The following is a 19,299-nucleotide window of genomic DNA, read 5'->3' as shown; positions in this document are numbered from 1 at the left end:
TGCTCACTGCAGATGTAAGGGCGATTGGTCTGAAGTCTTTTAGAGCTTTAGTTTTAGATGTTTTGGGCAAAGGGACAATAACTGATGTCTTCCATGCCTCCAGGACAAAGCCAGTGTTGAGAAACCCCACAAATTGCTAGAATACAGGGAGCCAGCTGTGTGGCACATTCCTTCAGAACTCCTCCCCCAATGTCATCTGGACCAATGGATTTATGAGGATTCATCTGAATTTTTGTAATAACCTCCTTGATACCAAATTAGCTCCTATATTTGCACAGAAGGAGTCAGTTCCATTACTGAAACCATGCTTATAAAACCTGCAATAAAAATAATAATAATACATTTAATTTATACTGCACTTTTCATCAAAAGATCTGAAAGTACTACGGAAAAAAAAAGAGAAAAGCATAAAAAACCTATTTTTACAAGAGAGAAAAACATCTAAAGGGGACCAAAAGCTTTGCTAAAAAGAAATGTTTTAAGGCCTTTTTTAAATCACTAAGTGGATTAAGGTGCCCTCAAGCTGTCAGGGATGGCATTCCACAGATGTGGGGCAGCAGCACAAAATGCCATATCTCCCATTATCCTGAGTCTGGTTCTGGGAATGTGGAGGAGATTTGAATGAGTGGAGCAAAGGGAGCGGGTTGTGTTTTGTGGGTTGATAAGTTCTTTGAGGTGGGGGGGGCATGTCCATGGAAGCATTCTTGTGTGAGGAGGGAGGGAAACCTTGTACCCAAACCCAGTGGAGATGGGAAGCCAGTGTAATGAATGGAGAATGGGGATAATGTGCTCATGTTTCCACACACTCATCAGGATCCTAGCTGCAGAGTTTTTAATGTACTGCCTTTTGTTTCTTCCCCATCATTTGGTTCAGCCCCCCTCCAGTCACCCTTACTCGATTTATTTTCAACTTTATTTATAGAATAAGGGTTTTCATTTCTTATTAATATTATCTATTTATTTTTCTAACTCTCTTACCCTCAGTGTATCCCCCCCTTTGAAAGCTGCTCTTATGATTTAAAAGGTGTTTTATATTTTTATCAACTCATGGGTTGTTATTGGGATCTGTTCTGACCTTTGTTGTTTAAAAAAATATAACCAATAAAGAAAATAATGTAGCCAGTTACAGGGCTTAAAGCAGAAAAATAAAATAAAAAGGAGCCTGAACTTTTTGGATTTGTTGGTGTTTATTGTAGATAAACCTTTTATACACTGAAAAATGTGGCTAAAAACAGAGGCCATGCTTTTGACAAATAAAGGATTATCATTTATACATTATTATTAAACATTTTCTAGACCAGTTTGAAATGCCTCAAAGACATTAAGAAATTGCAGTGTAAACTGAATATCATAATAGTGCTGGGTATTAACGAAGACTTTAGAGTTCGATGCTTTTTATCATACTATTCTAAGCAATACATCACAAAATGTAGATTGATATATATTTACATTGGGTGACTGAAATAACAAAATAAGTCTCAATCAATGAAATTAATTTCCTCCATGTCCCATTTATAAAACTTAGGCAGGTTTTTTTTTCCTTGGATCTGATAACAAAACTATTGACCTTTGTCCCCCGAAAATAAATATTTTTCATTTTGGGAAAACCCAACTGAAAAGATGTGCAAATAAAAATAAAGTTCTCTTTTTAAAAAAAAGGGAAAAAAAGGCCATGCACATGGGGTGTGTCTGTGTTGTCACTGGAACAACTGCTTTTCGTTTTTTATATTATTTATTCCTTTCCCCCTTCAATCAAAATGGCCTCCATAGCTGCCAGTTTAACTTCATTGGGAGTGACACTGGATGGTGATTGGCACAAACGCACTGCTGCTGGAATGGAATGAAACATGCTCTCCCTCTCTCTCTGGCACACACGCACCATGCAACCTGTGATCACTTATGCAGAACTTTCAGCATATAGAAATTGAATATATATATAAAGGGGTTAAACTCCACAGGTTTTAAAGTCGCAGGGAAGCTGCTGTTCCAACCGTTGCATTTCCGAATTCTCCCGAGTGATGCACGACTTTACACGAGTGTATAAAGTGAATGTGATGGGGTTTATCAATAGGGTGGGATTGTTGTGGCGGAAGGTTCGCAAGCAAGTATGGTTGTGGCCGGGTTGTCGGAATCTTGCTAACCACTTAGCAACTTAGTGCTTGGTCCCAATGTGACTTAGACAGTCTTGTTTCTAATTGGTGACTTAGACACAACCCTGTCAAGGAACGCTATGGACAGCGGAAACATGCAAGAGGAGAGTTTTGTGTCTGAGGTCATGGATGAGGAAAGTGGGGATGAATATCTTGTGGAAGAGGACTCCAGGGCGGCAGAAGCTTGGTTTGGTGTTACAGCCGTACATGTTTTAGCCCTTGCCTCACAATGCTGCCAGTTCTGTTAGCTCTAGACAGAAATACCTGTCTGCCCCATGCCTATCTAAACAGGTACGATGCATTGCAGGCTAATAAAGGAAGCCAAATGACCGCCATTCCAAAGGGGTGGACCCCTTCGTCCGTTTCAATTTGCATGTTTTCTAAAGGCTTTGTTGGGCTACGGTACAAAACCTCAAACTCGATGCTATTTCTGACATTTTGAATTGAAAAAGCTTCCTGAATGGGAAGAGAAACGTCTTCAACCTTGGAAACAAAGTCCAGTGGATTTTTTTTTTTTTACTTTTTTGGAATGATTATGACCTGGATGACAGATAATCTTCACCAGCATTAATAAATAATAATTCAAAACAAATAAATTAACTTTATTGATCTCACACTGGAGAAAGTCACCTCTGCACTTAACCCATCCCCTTGGGGAGCAGTGGGCTGCCAGTGTGCGTGCCCACTGGCACGCACACTGGCAGTGTGGGGTGAAAGGTCTTGCTCAGAGACCCAGAGTGGAGGCTCCCGGGATCCAACCTGGTACTTGTATTCATCTCAGACTACAGACTACTAGGTCAACAGTCCCCATTTCTGTCCCAGTTCACTTGGAGAATATTTTGCAGTTTTGATAGTGGATTATAGTTTAGTTTTAAAATGTATTTAATAAATATATTTACCGAATTGCTCTGATAATTTAAATAGTTCTGGCAAAGAAGTATAGGGCTCAGTTAGGTTCACTAAGATGTCATCTGCATATAATGCTTCCTTGTGTTTGTCAGTGTCAATTTTGACCTTGTTATTTCTTAAATCTGCCTAACCCATTGAGTCAATGTTTGTACAAGACTGGAGTGGTGATGCCTTGTGCCTCTTTCTATCTTAATAGATTTTAATAAATGCCAATTATTAATAACTCTGGCTGTGGATTTATTACAGAAGGAACCGACAAAACTTTTGTGTAAGCCAAATTTTCCCTGGGCTGCATACAAAAACAACTAAGTAGATTTTTTTTCCTCTGGATATTACTTAGTACATGTAAAGATGGTCTTGTAATGTGCACCTATCTGTGCAGGATAAACCCAGTCTGATCTGTATGGATTGGCTGAGGGATACATCAGATTCCTCTTTCTTCTAAAGTCCCATGAATTGTAGAACTACCTTTAAAGCTACCGTCCACCTGACTCCATCAGTCTCTCTTGGTTGAGTTCATTTAGGTTTAATGACATGTGCTCACATCTCTAAAGGTCCTCGGTTATGTAAAAAAAAGTTAACCTGATGTCACTGAGCACAGGAGCCAGAGGAGGGCAGTATATAAAAATCCCTATCCACAGCCCCAAATACATTTTCAGAAAATAGCAACTGTCATTAATCATTCAAATCTACTTAGTACTGAGACCTAAAAAGGTGCACTTCTTTAAACTAAAGTTTACCTTTAATATCCTGAAGGATATTTACATTTACTGATAGAAATGCAACATATTTTACATAATTACATTATTTTATTTTCATCTACGAACTGAGTCTCTATCTTTATGTTTGCCTTGCCTTTATTATGTTATTTATAATTATTGTATTTTTAATACTATAAGTCGTACTTTTTTTCATGCTTTGGCTGGCCATGCGATTTATACTCTGGTGGGACATATATAGGTTTTTTTCACCACGAGAGGGCGCTATGTAGCTTTGCGCGCAACATGTATTCTATTAATACCACTGAAAGAAAAAACGTTACAACTTACCACAACAAAACAAATTAGCATTACAACAGCAATGTTTTGTGTTTTTTAAAATAGGCCTATTTCTTCTTTCCAGATAAACTTTTTGTCTCTAATGTTGAAATCTTGATATGATAAAGTGCTCTGAATGATTATCACTGCTTCTCAGATGCTCGTTCATGAAATATAACAATGTGGTTCTCAAGCAGTAAGCCACCAGGCGGCAGTTATCAGAATACACGGATTCCATGGATAGAATAACCTTTCAAAATGGTGCGACTTTTAGTCCAGTGCGACATATTTATGTTTTTTTAAGTCTTCATAAATCATTTATTTGGCCTATGCGACTTAAACTCCAACGTACAGTCCGAAAAATACGGTATAGGATTTGGGTCCCATTTGTGGAGGCAGACATCTTTTGCCTTATGGCAGCTCAGAGCTGACAAACTAGTGAGTAAGAGATCACCATTGTGCTCTAATGTGACTGCAAGTTAGGATCAGAGGAGCCTGCAGGTGGACAGAGCGGGATGGGAGAAGGCAGCCGCTGCTCAGTGTCTGTGCTGGAGGTAGGATGATGAACAGTCCTTCTAGGGCTAATACAGTTTTCAAATGCCACCCACAAACCTCTTCAGAGGATTCCCAAATTCATCTTTTGTCAAAATAATTTTCTAGTTTTTATACTCAATGATACAAACTCAATCTACATATACAACAATATTGAATAATTTATGGATTCTATGCTGTGATCTAATGTAAACAAACCTCGTCATCACTTGACTACATAGGTAAAGCTAATTTAATGGTAGATGTTGCTAAATTACACAATGCAGCTTTAATAAACTGTCCTTTCTTTTCTGAGGATCTCCAGAATCACAGAAGGGGCTTTTGGTGACAATCTTATCTCTACATACAATATATTTAATTGAAAATATTTTACTCAGGAAGCAAGCAATAGTTTTAACAAAATAGTTTATTTTACATTAGACGTTTCTTGTTGTCAAAGTGAAAGTGGTGAGCTCTGATGAAGGTTTTCTACTGCTGCTAGAAGCTTCAGGAGTGATGAGGGGTTATACGGGAAGAGTTTCTTCGCCTGCAGCTTCGTCACCACCTCTCTGAGGTCCGACAAACAGGATACAGCTCTGTCCAAAGTAGGGCATACGTCCTGATCCAACAGAACTGCTGCAGCTGAGCTCACCGATTCACTCTGTAGCTTCACTTCTGCAGCTGTTGATCCAGACAGTTTGTCTCTTTCAGGGGTATCTTCACTCGACTCATCAGAACTGTCGTACTCTACCAGCCGAAGCCCTCGGCTACGAGCCTCTGACCCATGGGTGTCAGAAAGGGCTTTACACGCTGCAGTAAAGCCCCGGCAGTCTCCTCTAAGGTACTTCAGGTAGCGAACAAAGTATTCAAGGAAGCAGGTCTCTGAGGAGATGAGGAAGTCAAGGAGGATGCTGTGATCAAAGGAGAGGCTCTGCAGCAGGAGCAGAAAGTGGCAATGAGGGTTGCATCCAGAGGCACAGGCGGCCTCCATGGTGGCATGATCCTCCAGCCCTGAAGACCGTCTGAAAGAGAAGATTCCCCATTAATATTAGTCCACTCAGCCTGAAGGAGCACTAATGTGTACAACATTTACCAGAAAACAACTCCCACTACTAAAATACATCTCAAATGGTTGTTTGTCCTGTTTGTCTCTGTGTTGCCCTGCGATGGACTAGCGACCTGTACAGGGTGGACCCCGCCTCTTGCCTGTAGAGCTGGAGATAGGCACCACTGGGATAAGTGTGACGGAAAAGATGTTTTTGTTCAGTTGTTATGGTTTTATGCTGACAGCTCTCCAGGAGTAGAGATCACAGCTTGGATGCAGCGACTGCTTCCCTGCCATTGGACCATCTTCTCTGGTTGGTTGAGTCAATGTGTCAACTATGGCTGCAACTAACCCTTATTTTGCAAATCGATTATTGTGTGTCGATTATTTTTTTGATTAATCGATTCATAATCGGATAGCCCGAGGTCCCTTAAAGAAGATTTTTTATGAAATTAAACTAAAATGTTTCCACTTGAGGAGTTCCTTATATAGCATATTGACAGATGAAAAACTTTTATATATTAAATGCAAAATGTTTGTATATATAATGTTTTTCATTATACCTGCAGCTGAGGAATATTGAAAGGGAAGCACTGGCTGCTTCCATTAAGTCATCATCCTGTTCTCCAAACAGCAGGCTGATCCAGCTGCAAGGGTGAGTGACTTCAGCCTGAGCAGCACGCCAGCGCCTCAAGAAGCTCCACAGGCTCTGTAGATATGAGTTGACCTCTGCCGCACTGTCCGTTCCTGCAGGGAGCAAAGAAATAACAGTTGCCAGATCAAACTAGTGATTTTAAAACCATATAAATGTTACATAATATTACCCATCAGTTCATAGAGAGCTGAGCAAACAGTCAAAGCATTCAGTTTACAAGTTGGTCTACGTTTCCATTCTCCCCTCACTCCTGGGGGCGGGCTTTCCTCAGGAGTAACAAGCAAATACACAATTCTCTCTGTCTTCTGGACGTTAGCAACAATATTATTATTGATCATTGTTTGAGTCAACAGCAATCGTTTGGATTAGGCTAGAGGTGAAAATAATGTGATCGGTGAAAAAATGCAATTTGAAAAGAATGCAATTCATAAAAACCAATTTGAAAAAAATTATGTTGAGAAGAAAAAAAAAATCGAAAATACAAAATCTGTAAAAAAAAAAAATTAATTAAAATAAAATTAAAAAAACTGTTTAAAAAGAAATAAGTAATGCTACATTCAGACTGCAAGCAGCAGAAGCAGCAGAGGGTAGTTTAAATGGAAAGTCAATGGTTGACGCGCATCAAGGCGCAGCAGGAGCTGCGGCTGCAAGAGTTGGAAAAAGTTAACTTTTGCTGCTCGAAGCGCCACATCAAGCTGATCTGGGAGCTGGCTGGGAGAGAGACACAGAGCTGCTGATGATGCAGAGCGCTATGATCACTCCTCTGAAATTGTTTATTAACGCATAAATTAACTTAAAATGTAGAAACCTGCTAGAAAAATATGTTCGATTTTACTATTCTGGTGCCTTCAGTTTGGATTACGTACATGAAAAACGCTAACATCCACTTCCAGCTGCTGCAAACAGTAGCCAAGAGGCGACCGGGCCAGAGGCTGCCATTGAACGGGATTCCCAGAGACAGAGCACCGCCAGTGTACGGCGGTCTGAGCCGCTGACAGGGAAATAATGTTTAAAGGCAGGATGGTAATCTGGATGAACTGACTGAACTGACCATGTCTTAGGTGGACTTTCTCACTTAGAAACATTAAAACTACTTTTTACCCACTGATCACAGCAAATATAGCTGCCATTGTTACAGGCATAGAAAGCATAGTGTAGCTCCGCCCAACACGCATCAGACCTACTTTTCCACCACGCAGCCAGAGCAGCAAAAGACGCATGATAGAACTAAACTGGTACAAGCATCAAAACTGAAGGAGGACGCGCGTTTTTGCTCCTTCTGCTTGCGGTCTGAACACAGGATGACGTTACTCTCACAAACATATTTGATTAAAATGGTTTTGCAAATTCCTGGATTGTATTTTTAACCAAATTTTCTTTATTCTATTTTCAGAAATGATGAAACAAATTGTAATCTATAAATTCAAGGATTAAACTCTGACCTTCTGCACCCGTTTGGAGGTGAAGCTCTACAGACTTGAGAAGAATAAGGCTCACCGCCCTCAGCATTGTCCCATCCCCTTTCAGACCTTCGTTTTCTCGGCCCCGTCGGGCCCCTCCAAAGAAAACTGCGTCTTCTACTTGAACGCTGTGCAGCCAGCCATCAGCCACGGCCTTCAGTACGCTCTGAGCCAGCACCCTGCGGTCGGAGCTGGAACGTCCCCCTACAGCAGACAGCACCCCCTCCAGGGACCAGTCCTCTCCAGGCTTCTGAAGGAGAACCCTCTTGAGGAGCAGCAGGGTTCGCTTCTTCACAAAGTACTCAGAGCGCCGGCTGACGGCCATCAGGAGGGCTGCAGAGTGGCTTATGGGTATTTTCTGGCATGTTAGGCAGACCCCCGCTCCACAGATCAATCCTGACGCAGACAGCGCCTCCAGCAGGTCCAACAGGAGGCAGAACGTCGTTCCGCTCCAGCTCTCCTCTATCCTGTCCTCATGTAGCAGCTTTGAACAAAAAGCAGTCAGGCTGCCGTCAAACGCTGCCGCCACGTCTCCCAGGAGCGCTGATGGAAGAAAAATATGCAGTGAATTTGGTTCCTTTATTGGTGCAAACAGAAAATAGTTTAATTTGGTAGATGGAAATAAAAACAAAGTGCAACGCAGAAATGTAACTTTGTCAAACGTTTAAATAAAAAAGTTTGAAAAGTAACTGTTTTCTCAGACATTAGTGTTTTAAATTTTTCATTATTTGTTGTTTGAAATGTTATCTTTTTTTTTTAAAGTGTAACAAAGATGTCAAAAAATTCTGTATATTTTTTTGAATTTGTTTAACATCTTGATTTTTTTTCTGAAAATCTTATCAATGCCAAACCCTAATCAGACCCGCGTATATTTAAGGATCTACTGAACCAAACAGGACGCACCTTGATGTGACTTTTTGAGAAGCTTTTTGAGGACGTTAGTGAGCGACCAGAGGCAGGCGTCTAGTTCAGGACCAGGATGAGAGCTGCTGAAAACCCGCACACACTTCTCCTGCCAAGCAGGACTCACCGTTCCCTGAAGACATAGAATATACAGTTTTTAGGGGGGGAAAAGCACTCCTAATCAGAAAGTATAAATATTATAACAATGGCGTAAATATCGGTAAGCAGAGACAACAGTAGCTTAAGGGCCCACAACCTCTTATGGGCCCCGTCACTGAGACCTGGTGGGCCCCTATGCAATTTTAGACAAAGACGTCTCTTTGCAGATGTAATGGTGCGAAAAATTCCTCTTAAACCCACCTCATACAGAAGTGACTTACCGCATCGGACCGTATTTATACCGCAACACATGCCAGATTTCAACATGATGGTGAGCCATTTAATCACAACACCAATAGCAAAGCAGACAGTTGTACTTTTAATTACTATGTTAATAACTGTGTATAGTTCATTAGACGGTTGGTAAAAAATACACTCATATAACATGTTTCAAATCGCAAGAATGATCTTAAAAGAACAATATACACTGCATGAAAAGTGGGATTTTCGTCAATATACGGCACTGTAGATTGTCGTGGAACTTCAGGTTAGCGGCAGTATACGGCAATTTGCAGGCTTCGACGAAAACTCCCGTAAATTGTCAGAAATTGACGTGGAATTTCTTAGGCAGTGTTCCCCCCATGCCTCCCCCCCATGGAATTCTAGGGGAGGCTTTAACATGTAAATGAACATGCTGTGAGCTATACAAATGCAAACCAGGGTTGCAGGGGGGGTTTTACCCCAAGTGACATCTTTCAGAGGAAGAAAATCTCTGATACAAAGAGATCAGGCTCAAAGTGGCCCAAAGTGTGGCAATAAATATCCCCCAAATAGATGGTAGAAATAGATCAGGCTCAGTATAGCCTAATTATAGACTCTTACATTTTAGCTTGAATTGATTTATTTAATTAAAGTACGCTAGATTACTGTGTATGCAAATGTTATGTAAAAAAAATACACAAAATAATTTACTTCAAAAATTAGTTTTAATCAGAATCAGTTGGCTGTAATGGTTAATTTTTTTTTTTTAGATTTCCACTTTTTTTTTTTTGTTATTGAATATATAAGAAAACAATAACAATCTCAAATAACAAGTTAATAACAAATATTTCAATACAAGAAGAAATATCACAACTCCTGCTTTTGAAAAATAAAATTAAATGCACAGGCTGGAACAAAGTATAAAATAAAATAAAATAAATAAAAATAAATAAAATAATAATAGTAGTTAAAGTAAATTAATCAGTGGGGACTACCAACTGAAATTCTTCAATTAACTCAAACAATTTAATTGCATTTAAATTCTGCATCTTTCTCAGACATCTTTTGAAAAGGGAAAGTTCATTTTTGAGAGCAGAGATTGAGAGGGAGCATTTTGCATAGCGACATTTATGGATATAATACTTTGTTACAATTATTAGAATATTGATTAAAAATTCCAAATTTTTTTTTCTTTAATGGATAAACCGAATTGAATGTTTTGCCAGGAAATAAAATCTAAATTTATTGTTTTAGTTTTTGGGAATATATACAAACTATGCTCTAATTTCTAGATACCGATCTGTTTTTACTATAATTTAATTTGACAAACCGGGTCTTCTCTACATTCTTTTTTCTGTTTGGTGCGATTGCAATAGCGGGTCTTGATCTGGACGGACCGGAGGGGAGCAAAAAATAGCTCAGCTCCGTATTTTGACGGTGAAGGACGGAGAAGACGTACGTGGGCGGTGACGAGCGGAGGATGTGGAACAGCTCTCATTGATTTACATGACAGACAAGTAATACAGATAGTAGGATGGACATTTTATTAGAAATAAATCATACACTGTTCAGAATACGAAACATGGGGCTGATAGTTACATTTGTGTGGGTTCCAGCACATATTGGGGTGGAAGGAAACGAGAGGGCAGATAAAATGGCAAAAAGGGCAATTAAACATTCTATTAGTTTTATAGTTAAAATAAGTAAATCAGAAGGAAAGAGTATTATTAAAGAGAAACTTATGGAAATTTGGCAAAAAAGGTGGGATGAAGATAAAACAGGAAGATGGTTTTATAAAATTCAGAAGATGGTAGGAGAAAGAAGAAATGGAAGAAGAAATAGAAAGGATGAAAGAGTGATAACAAGGTTAAGATTTGGTCATACAGGACTTAATCATACACTTTTTAAAATACAAAAACATAAAACGGGCAAATGTGATTTCTGTGATAAATATGAAACCATAGAACATGTTATATTAGAATGTCATAAATATGAAAAAGAGAGAAGATATATGAGAAGAGAGTTTGAAGACATTAAGGAGAAGGTTAATTTATTAGATATACTGAGGAAAAATTTAGGGAGTAAACACATACAAATAATTATTCGATTTCTAAAGAAAACGAAATTATTCCATAGAATTTAATTATAGTAAGTGTGTTTGTGAGTGAAGGAATGATATACAAAGCTGTGCACAAATATGTTTATATTTTTAAGTGTGAATGTGTGAATGTATGTTTAGAAGAAGTTAGGGTAGAATGTATCAGGATCAATATTTAAACCATCACGAACCACACTCCATACCAGTAAGTGGCGGTAATGCTACTAACAGTTTGTTGCCAACCGCCATAAAACTCGACAAGAAGAAGAAGAAGACAGACAAGTACTCCGTACGTGAGCGGGGCGGAGCGCTGACGGAGTATGTGGAATCTGGGGGTAAAGGAGGACAAATACACGTCCGGCTGGGTGCAGCGCCGGACGCCGGACAGTGCAATGAAAATCCGGACTGTCCGCCCTAAAGCCGGACATCTGGCCACCCTATCTGCAGGGGAGCAACTTTGCGGGATATACGAACTCGAGGAAGACAAGACAGGTGCACAACGCCACGCTAGCGGTAAATATATGTTCGATTACTGGTAGCTATGCTAAAAGCAGCCTAGCTTAGCTAGGCAAGCTAAAGACAGCCTAGCCTAGCTAGGTAAGCTAAAAGCAGCCTAGCCTAAAGCTTTACTAAAGTGTATTTTTTGTGATTCACAGGAAGCATTATGCCGTCTTAACAACTCGGAGACTAATTGCAGGCGCTATGAACCGGCAGGGGTAAGGTTTAAAGAATATGCTTTCATTCTGCGGTAAAAGGACATGGATACGGATGGATACCGACCATAGCTGTACTTTTTTTTTTTCACAGACTACAGTCGCCTCACAATGAGGCGGTGACCTCCTATTTGCTCGGATTTGCACGATGTTGATAAAGACGACATTGTGTGTATGTGACTTGTTTTAATGTTTTCTCCTTCCTTGTTACTGTGACTTGCGTTTGATTTTTTTTTTTTTTATTCATACCACTCTCATTTAATTGTTTTCCAGCTGCCTGTAAGACGTATTATGAGACGGTATGCAGGAGCTTCAGATACACGCTGCTAGCCAGCACGCTGCGTGCGGAGGCTGCCAGGCTATCTGCTCGGAGTCGGGCCAGACGAAAGAGGGTAAGACTTTATTTGGTGACTATTTTTCAGGTGCATTGATAGATGTGTTGTGTCCATATGCAGTGCGCTGATTCATGTTTTTTTTTTTCAGCTGCTGAAGGCGAGGCAGAGTGTGCTGGCAGATGAGGAAGTGGAACTCTGTAAGTCCGCCACCGTCGACCTCATGTCCGACGAAGAAGATGGCGTCGTCGGCGGTGTCTCTGGATGGATTGTACGGTCGTCGCCATTTCGTAGGCCGGATCTCACTGAACTCTGTGTTAAGCTGCAGTCCCGGTTAGAAGCGATGTCGAAGTACAAGGCCACGCACAGTAGGCGTCTGCACATCGGACCTGCCTCGGAGGGAATGCTGCCTGTTACCTCCAACCCCGAGGAAGCAAACGGACCGTTCACGGAGTTTTAATTTTTAGAAACGCATGTGTTTGGATACGCGTTGTATATAGTTGAATCTGCTTAAGAGGTACTTAAGCAGATTCCAGAAAAGAAAATGGAAAGAAGAGTTGCTGGAAGAACGAAACAAACTTCCCAATATAAACACATTCTTTCAAAGAAGGGAGAGGAGGATGTTGCTGCTACAGTGAGTAAAGATGGCGACCAGGAGGTGAATGGAGAGAACGTGGGTGAGGGTGCTGTGAAGCTGAAGGTAGCCCAATGGCTTGTTGTGCTAGCATGGTGGTGCGCTGTCACCAATGGTTCCATTAAAGGTGCGCAGTCACTATTTTTCCGTGTGTGATGTGTGATCATATACGTACTACTGAGAATTACATAACTGTATCTTCTTGGCCGATTTATGGAATTGTCGCCGTATCCTGAACCTTTATCACGTGTTATACTTCATATGGGGCCCATCCAGATAATGTTGCTTACGGGCCTATTGTTGTGTCATTACACCATTGAATTATAATATAAAACAGTATTAACCTCTTAAAACCAGAGATGGGAAGTAACGAAGTACAAATACTTCGTTACTGTACTCAAGTAGATTTTTCTGATATTTTTACTTTACTTTACTACTTATTTTTATGGCGACTTTTTACTTCTACTCCTTACATTTTTACACAAATATCTGTACTTTCTACTCCTTACATTTTAAAAAATTGGCTCGTTACTTTAGTTTTGAATCATTTCAATGGAGTTACCGTTATTATTTTTCACAGCATCAATACCAAATTCAATCTAATTGGATGGGAATCTACGTTGCATTTGACGCACCACTACAAGATGAATCGACAGATTCGGCGGTATTCATTCATGGCAAATCATTGCAGCTTGGTGGCGGTGGCGTTAGCATAGTAGTATGGACGACGAGATGATTGAAAATGAACACAACGGAGATCTAGTCCTATTGGCAGACACCCATTTAAAATGTAGGCAATGGCATGAAAAAAGTGGTTTCTACTTTTACTTTTATACTTTAAGTAAAATTACAACCCTCTACTTTGTTACTTTTACTTGAGTAAAGAAGTTTAATAAGTATTTCCACTTTTACCAGAGTATTTTTTAACACAAGTATCTGTACTTTTACTCAAGTACGGAAAGTGAGTACTTTTGCCATCTCTGCTTAAAACCCACCGGTGACTAGGTGGACCTTAAGTGGGAGTAATAACTCAGAATGCATAAAATTCCACTGGTAAAATTTTTACCAGCAGGTGGAGCCATTGCGCGCAGCTCAAAGCTGACACCAAACGTTCCAAACCCTACAGCTCTAGAACTGTCATAGCTAAAACGAGGTGGATGTTAAGAGCTTAATAAACTAATAAAGAAGAGGTTGGAAGTTAATCTTCAAATGACAAGAAATTATAAATAATAATGAGGCCACTGACTAAAGCAACATTTTGTAACTTTTGTCCCAAGTTTTATCTTCATTCCAGATTTATTAAATCATTTTAGGTCATGGCTTTTTAGCATTATTCCCTCCAAGGTGAAAGAGGTTCCTTTCAAAGTAATAAATATTTATCCTTTTGATTATTTTACGAACTCCAAATTTCATATTTAGGAGAATGTAATAATAATAATAATAATTTAGGTTCATTTTTTTTTATTGGGGTTGCATAACAGCTTAGAGATAGATAGCCCTTTAATAGTATAAAATACTTGATTTCTGTTAAATTAAACAAAACAATTAGTTACAAACAGTTACAAAATTTGCCAAAACTAGACCAATTTTTATTTCATAAAGATGTTAATGTTTAACAGACTTATTTAAACTGTGCAATGAACAGAACGCATGACAGCTTCATCCTCATACTGAGAATCTTTCTTTTAACGTCACTCCAGCTGATATTTAGCTTATTTATTGTATTTTTATATGTGGTGGCTGACTTTTATATTCTTTGTAACTGTTTATATTAATTTGTACTCTAAAAAAACATTTCAATCTGTATTAAATTGTACACAAGCCTATAAGATACGGACTCAATTCTCCATTTTAAAATGCAACTCAAAACCCATCTGTTCAAGATTGCTTATTCTCTTTAAAAATATCAATTTCACCGTCACAGCCTCTGTATTTTTTAAATGTTTTTAAATGTCTTTATAATTATTATTTTTATTTTTTCTGACACTTTTTATGTTTTTGTACGGTGACCTTGAGTGTCCAGAAAGGCGCCTTTTTAAATAAAATGTATTATTATTATTATTAAGATCAGTTTGGTAGAAAACAAATAAAATAAGCAAAGACATTACAGGTCTATCGCCCCTAAAGGTGAACAGTTAAAGTGTTGCTTTAAGTACTGCAGGCTGTTCGCACACAAGAGCATTAAGGCCAGGCTAGAGATTTTTTTTTCTAATATGAGAATAAAGTCGCAATATTACGAGAATAAAGTCGCACATTTACAAGAAGAAAGTCATAAAATTACGAGAACAGTTGAAAAATTATGAGAATAAATTCATCATACCATAACCCGTTTCAGAAAGAAAGCTTAGAGCTCCGCCAAGCAGGTGACTTTATTCTCTCAATTTTATGACTTTATTCTCGTAATCTTGAGAGTTTATTCTCGTAATGTTAAGACTTTATTCTCTAAATTTTACAACTTTATTCTCTTAATGTTAAGACTTTATTCTCTTAATGTTAAGACTTTATTCTCATAATGCCATCCAGGGGCGTGCACACATAGACACTAGGTGGTGCTAAAGCACTAGGAAGTTTGCCCTCTATCAAAGAAAATGCCCTTTTGAAACTCGTTTTTTTTTTTATTATTATTATTAATATTATTAAGATTTTACTGAGGTCGGTTTTGAAATGATCTTTTGAAAACCTGAGCCATTAAAAACGACTGAAACAATGCCCCGAAATGACCGACCTACTTGCGCACAAACGACCAGCCTCTCTCTCTTCCTTTGTCACGTGAACTCGCTCGGTCGCCCGCAGGGCATGCCAGATGCGCAGCATCATAGCAGTTTTCAGATAGCAGGAACGGTCGCTGACAGGCTGCTTCTCACGTGCCCTATTAGCCAGGTAATATACAGATCAAGCAGAATCATTTTGTTGTGCATTAAAATGTCTCATTCAGCAGCACCAAACACGCATTTTGCCGACTGGTCACCAGATAAACTAGTTGTCTCCTTGTAAGATGCTATTTTACTTTTTATGTTTTGTATCCATATTTTTTATCTTAAGTGTATACATTAGTCTATTTTATTGCATGATGTATACCCACAGTTTTTAGATATTTTTATAATTTTATTTACCTATTCCATATTATACTGTATGTTTCATGTTGCACGATTGTACCATAAAAAAATCCTAGTTTGTGAACTCCTTCACTAACAATGGCAATAAACCTGATTCTGATTCTGAAAGTTTTACACTGTAGCCCAAGTCAATGACAGATAACGTGAGGACGAACACATAGGCTACAAATAATTTTGGTAGAGTTTGCAATTGCAAATACGGAAGAGGATTAGGGCCACTGAAAAAAAAATAAATAAGTTAACTGATTTTTAAATTTTATTTCAGTTTAGTATGGGAAAAAAGTCAGAATGCTGACTTTAATCTCATAATTCTAACTTTTTTCTCATAATTCTGACTTTTTGCTCAGTATTCTGACTTTAATCTCAGAATTCTGACTTTTTTCCCATGTTAAACTGAAATAAAATTTAAAAATCAGTTAACTTTTTTTTTTCCAGTGGCCCTAATCCTCTTCTGTACAAATCTATGTGTTAAGACAAACGTTTTCTGTTGTATAGGTTTTGTTAGGCAACATAAATTAACACATTTTGGTCTCTTTATTGTCTTAATTGTATATTGATTTAGTAATTGCAGCACAATACCAAGAAAGGAGGGTTAATCATATTGAAAAATCTTAAAAGCTGTTCACATTTTATTTTTAAGTGGTTTGTGCAGCAGGTATTAAAATAGCTATTATTTTGTAGGCTACCATAAGTCATATCCACGTGACAAGACTTCCAGTCATGTTGCCCTAATAGCCCATTATTTAAACTAATGTGGCATATTTGTTAAAGCTATTATTATTATTATCATTATTATTGTCATGATGGTTATTATTAATATATTGTAGCCAGTCACAGCAGGGAAGCTCTATACCATCAACATCTACCAGGACAGGAGATGAGGAAGAGTTCAGGGAAGACAGAGACAGAAAAAGACCAGGATGAGGGAGGGAAAACAGGGAGATGAGCCAGATGAAAGAAGTATGCTTTAGTCTGTTCTGTTGGTGATGTGACTTTTTTCCATTGAAAAATCACGTTTAGAGAATGTTACAAATAAAAGTCAAATTTCATTCAACATGCGTTTATTTTTTTTTATAATTAAGTGTTACGCGTGCGCTAAAAAGTGCCCTCCCCCCCCCTCCTGAGCACCTGCCCCCCAAAATGTCTGTGCACGCCTCTGATGCCATCCATTCCATCTATTTTCTGTCACGCTTATCCCAAGAGGGGGTGGTGAGGGATGCTGGTGCCCATCTCCAGCTGTTGACGGATGAGGCTGGGAATCGAACCCAGAACCTTCTTGCTGCAAGGCAGCAGTGCACTGCTGAGCAGCCCAAATATCATTCTCATAATGTTAAGAATTTATTCTGTTAGTTTAATTACTTCATTCTCTCAATAATACGACTTTATTCTCTCAATTTTATGACTTTATTCTAATGTTATCATGACTTTATTCTGGAACAAATCAAATCTCTAACATGGCCCTTCTACTCATCCTGTCATAAGGCCCCAGTAACTGAGGGCTCCTGGTATTTTCTGATCTTTCTTCCACTCACTGATGTCTCCAGCAGGTAGAGAACGCAGACAGAAGCGCTCTGAGCAGCCAGGTGTGAGATCACCTGATCCTCCTCCTGGAAGAGACGCACCTGGGGAAACAGAGCGGCTCGTGCATTAACCACTGACGTCATCTAGCGTGTTTCATTGCGGCTGTTTTAGCCTGATGTTTACCAGCTGAGGCATGAGGTCCATGTGTCCCAGCAGCAGGCTGAGGATGTCTGCATGGAGGCTCCGATCAGACACCGAGCAGCAGATCTTCTTCAGCAGCGTCAGACTCAAGCATGTCAGCTCCCACCTGCTGCTTTCTGCGCCTTCCTGTGTGTCCCCTCCCGGATCCTGTCCACAAACTCCGCAGAAAATCAGCCTCCCGACTTCATGGTCGCTGAGTTTTGGACTCGATCCTGTGAGTAAAGACTGATGACAGTCGGTGAGACAGGAAAACAGCTCTTTGGTGGAGGGCAGCCCGGTTCTATCAGGGACATCCATGTTTTCATCTTTATAAAACTGATAAAATAATGTCAAAATAATTTTTTTGTCACTTTTCCATCTCGAATGGGTCTTGTTTTCCTTCTCTCTCTCCTGTCGGACTTTTCTTCTTCTTCTACTACTTAAATGCGATGGTGAAATGAAGTTGATGTGTCTTAACCGCCACCTACTGGATATGAGGGTGAAAGTCGTTGGAACGTAAACGCAAATAAAACTAATAAAGATTATAATATAATTACCGGTATGCCATATTTTTTCTCAGTATATAATAGAGAACAAATTTTCTCTTTAATTGGACCAGCTTTTAAAAAATGTTTTTTTTTTTTTTCTGATGCATTCTAAGATGACGTGTTCATCAGTGTTTGATCGACTGCAATATGTTGGCATACCTGTTTGTTTGTTTTTTCTATTTGGACAATTTGGGCTTTTTAATAGTGCATTTTATTTATGTGGTGAGCTACTACCGCCACCTAGTGGTGGTATTTCAAGATGTTTGAAATGGGGGAAGGGGGCATTTCTGCATACAGTACATATATATACACAGCGCTGGATATAGTACCTCAAACATTTACTTAAGTAAGAATAACACTTCTGTAACATTTTTTACTCAAGTAAAATCTAGAAGTTAGTAATCTAAAAAAAAGTATTATTCAATTAGGAGTAAAAGTATGTGGTGAAACAGAACCACTCAAGCATGGAGTAATCGTTGGCTTGCAAAATTTGATTTAATGTTTAGAATGATGTAATCAATCAGAGAGTCATCTGCAAATATAGGTTTTTAAAACTAAATATGAAATATAATTTTAAAAAAACTCTTCCTCAACCATTGCGGGCGGTCTTCCCCCTTTTATCCTCCAAGCTTGGGTCCTCTACCAGAGGCCTGGGAGCTTGAGGGTTCTGCTCAGTATCTTTGCTGTTCCTAGAACTGCACTCTTCTAGACTAAGATGTCTGATGTATTTCCAGAGATCTACTGTAACCACTCTTCAAGTTTGGGGGTCACTGCCCCGAGTGCCCCCATGGCCACAGGTACCACTGATGCCTTGACCTTCCAGGTTTTCTCTAGCTCTTCCCTGGTATTTCTCTACTTTTTCATATTCTTTTTTCCAGATGTTGCAGTCACTTGGTATTGCTATGTCAACCACAGCGACTTTCCTCTGCTTTTTGTCCACCACCACAATGTCCGGTTGGTTTGCCATTACCATTCTTCTGTATCTGGAAGTCCCACAGGATCTTCTCTTGATAATTCTCTACCACCTTTGGAGGTATTTCCCACTTTGATCTTGGGGTTTCCAGCCATACGCTGCACAGATCTTCCTGTACACTATCCCAGCCACTT

General features: G+C 39.1%; 1 protein-coding gene across 1 annotated transcript; it reads right to left on the bottom strand.

Moving 5' to 3' along the window:
- Window positions 1–5,035: 5,035 nt before the first annotated feature.
- lins1 (lines homolog 1) lies at window positions 5,036–18,045 on the bottom strand. The gene is made up of 6 exons (XM_038306823.1): window positions 17,648–18,045; window positions 17,476–17,565; window positions 8,691–8,823; window positions 7,770–8,330; window positions 6,236–6,419; window positions 5,036–5,649 (listed from the first exon to the last, which is right to left on the bottom strand). Exons 1-6 carry the CDS (start codon window positions 17,960–17,962, stop codon window positions 5,082–5,084), a joined length of 1,851 nt encoding a protein of 616 aa, XP_038162751.1. The 5' UTR covers window positions 17,963–18,045; the 3' UTR covers window positions 5,036–5,081.
- Window positions 18,046–19,299: the final 1,254 nt, after the last annotated feature.

This window comes from Cyprinodon tularosa, unplaced genomic scaffold, assembly GCF_016077235.1.
Source record: "Cyprinodon tularosa strain WSP-4 unplaced genomic scaffold, ASM1607723v1 ctg593, whole genome shotgun sequence".
NCBI lineage: Eukaryota > Metazoa > Chordata > Actinopteri > Cyprinodontiformes > Cyprinodontidae > Cyprinodon > Cyprinodon tularosa.
The sequence above is the reverse complement of the archived record's forward strand: the minus strand, read 5'-3'. Positions and strand labels throughout refer to the sequence as shown.

Bases quoted from the DNA above. Each gene is read 5' to 3' on its own strand.
- lins1 (XM_038306823.1), bottom strand. From the start codon at position 17,962: ATGGATGTCCCTGATAGAACCGGGCTGCCCTCCACCAAAGAGCTGTTT. The intron at 17,566-17,647 runs GTAAACATCAGG...CTGTTTCCCCAG, and splicing joins TGGACCTCATGCCTCAGCTG to GTGCGTCTCTTCCAGGAGGA. The intron at 6,420-7,769 runs GTCAGAGTTTAA...TGCTCCCTGCAG, and splicing joins CCTCCAAACGGGTGCAGAAG to GAACGGACAGTGCGGCAGAG.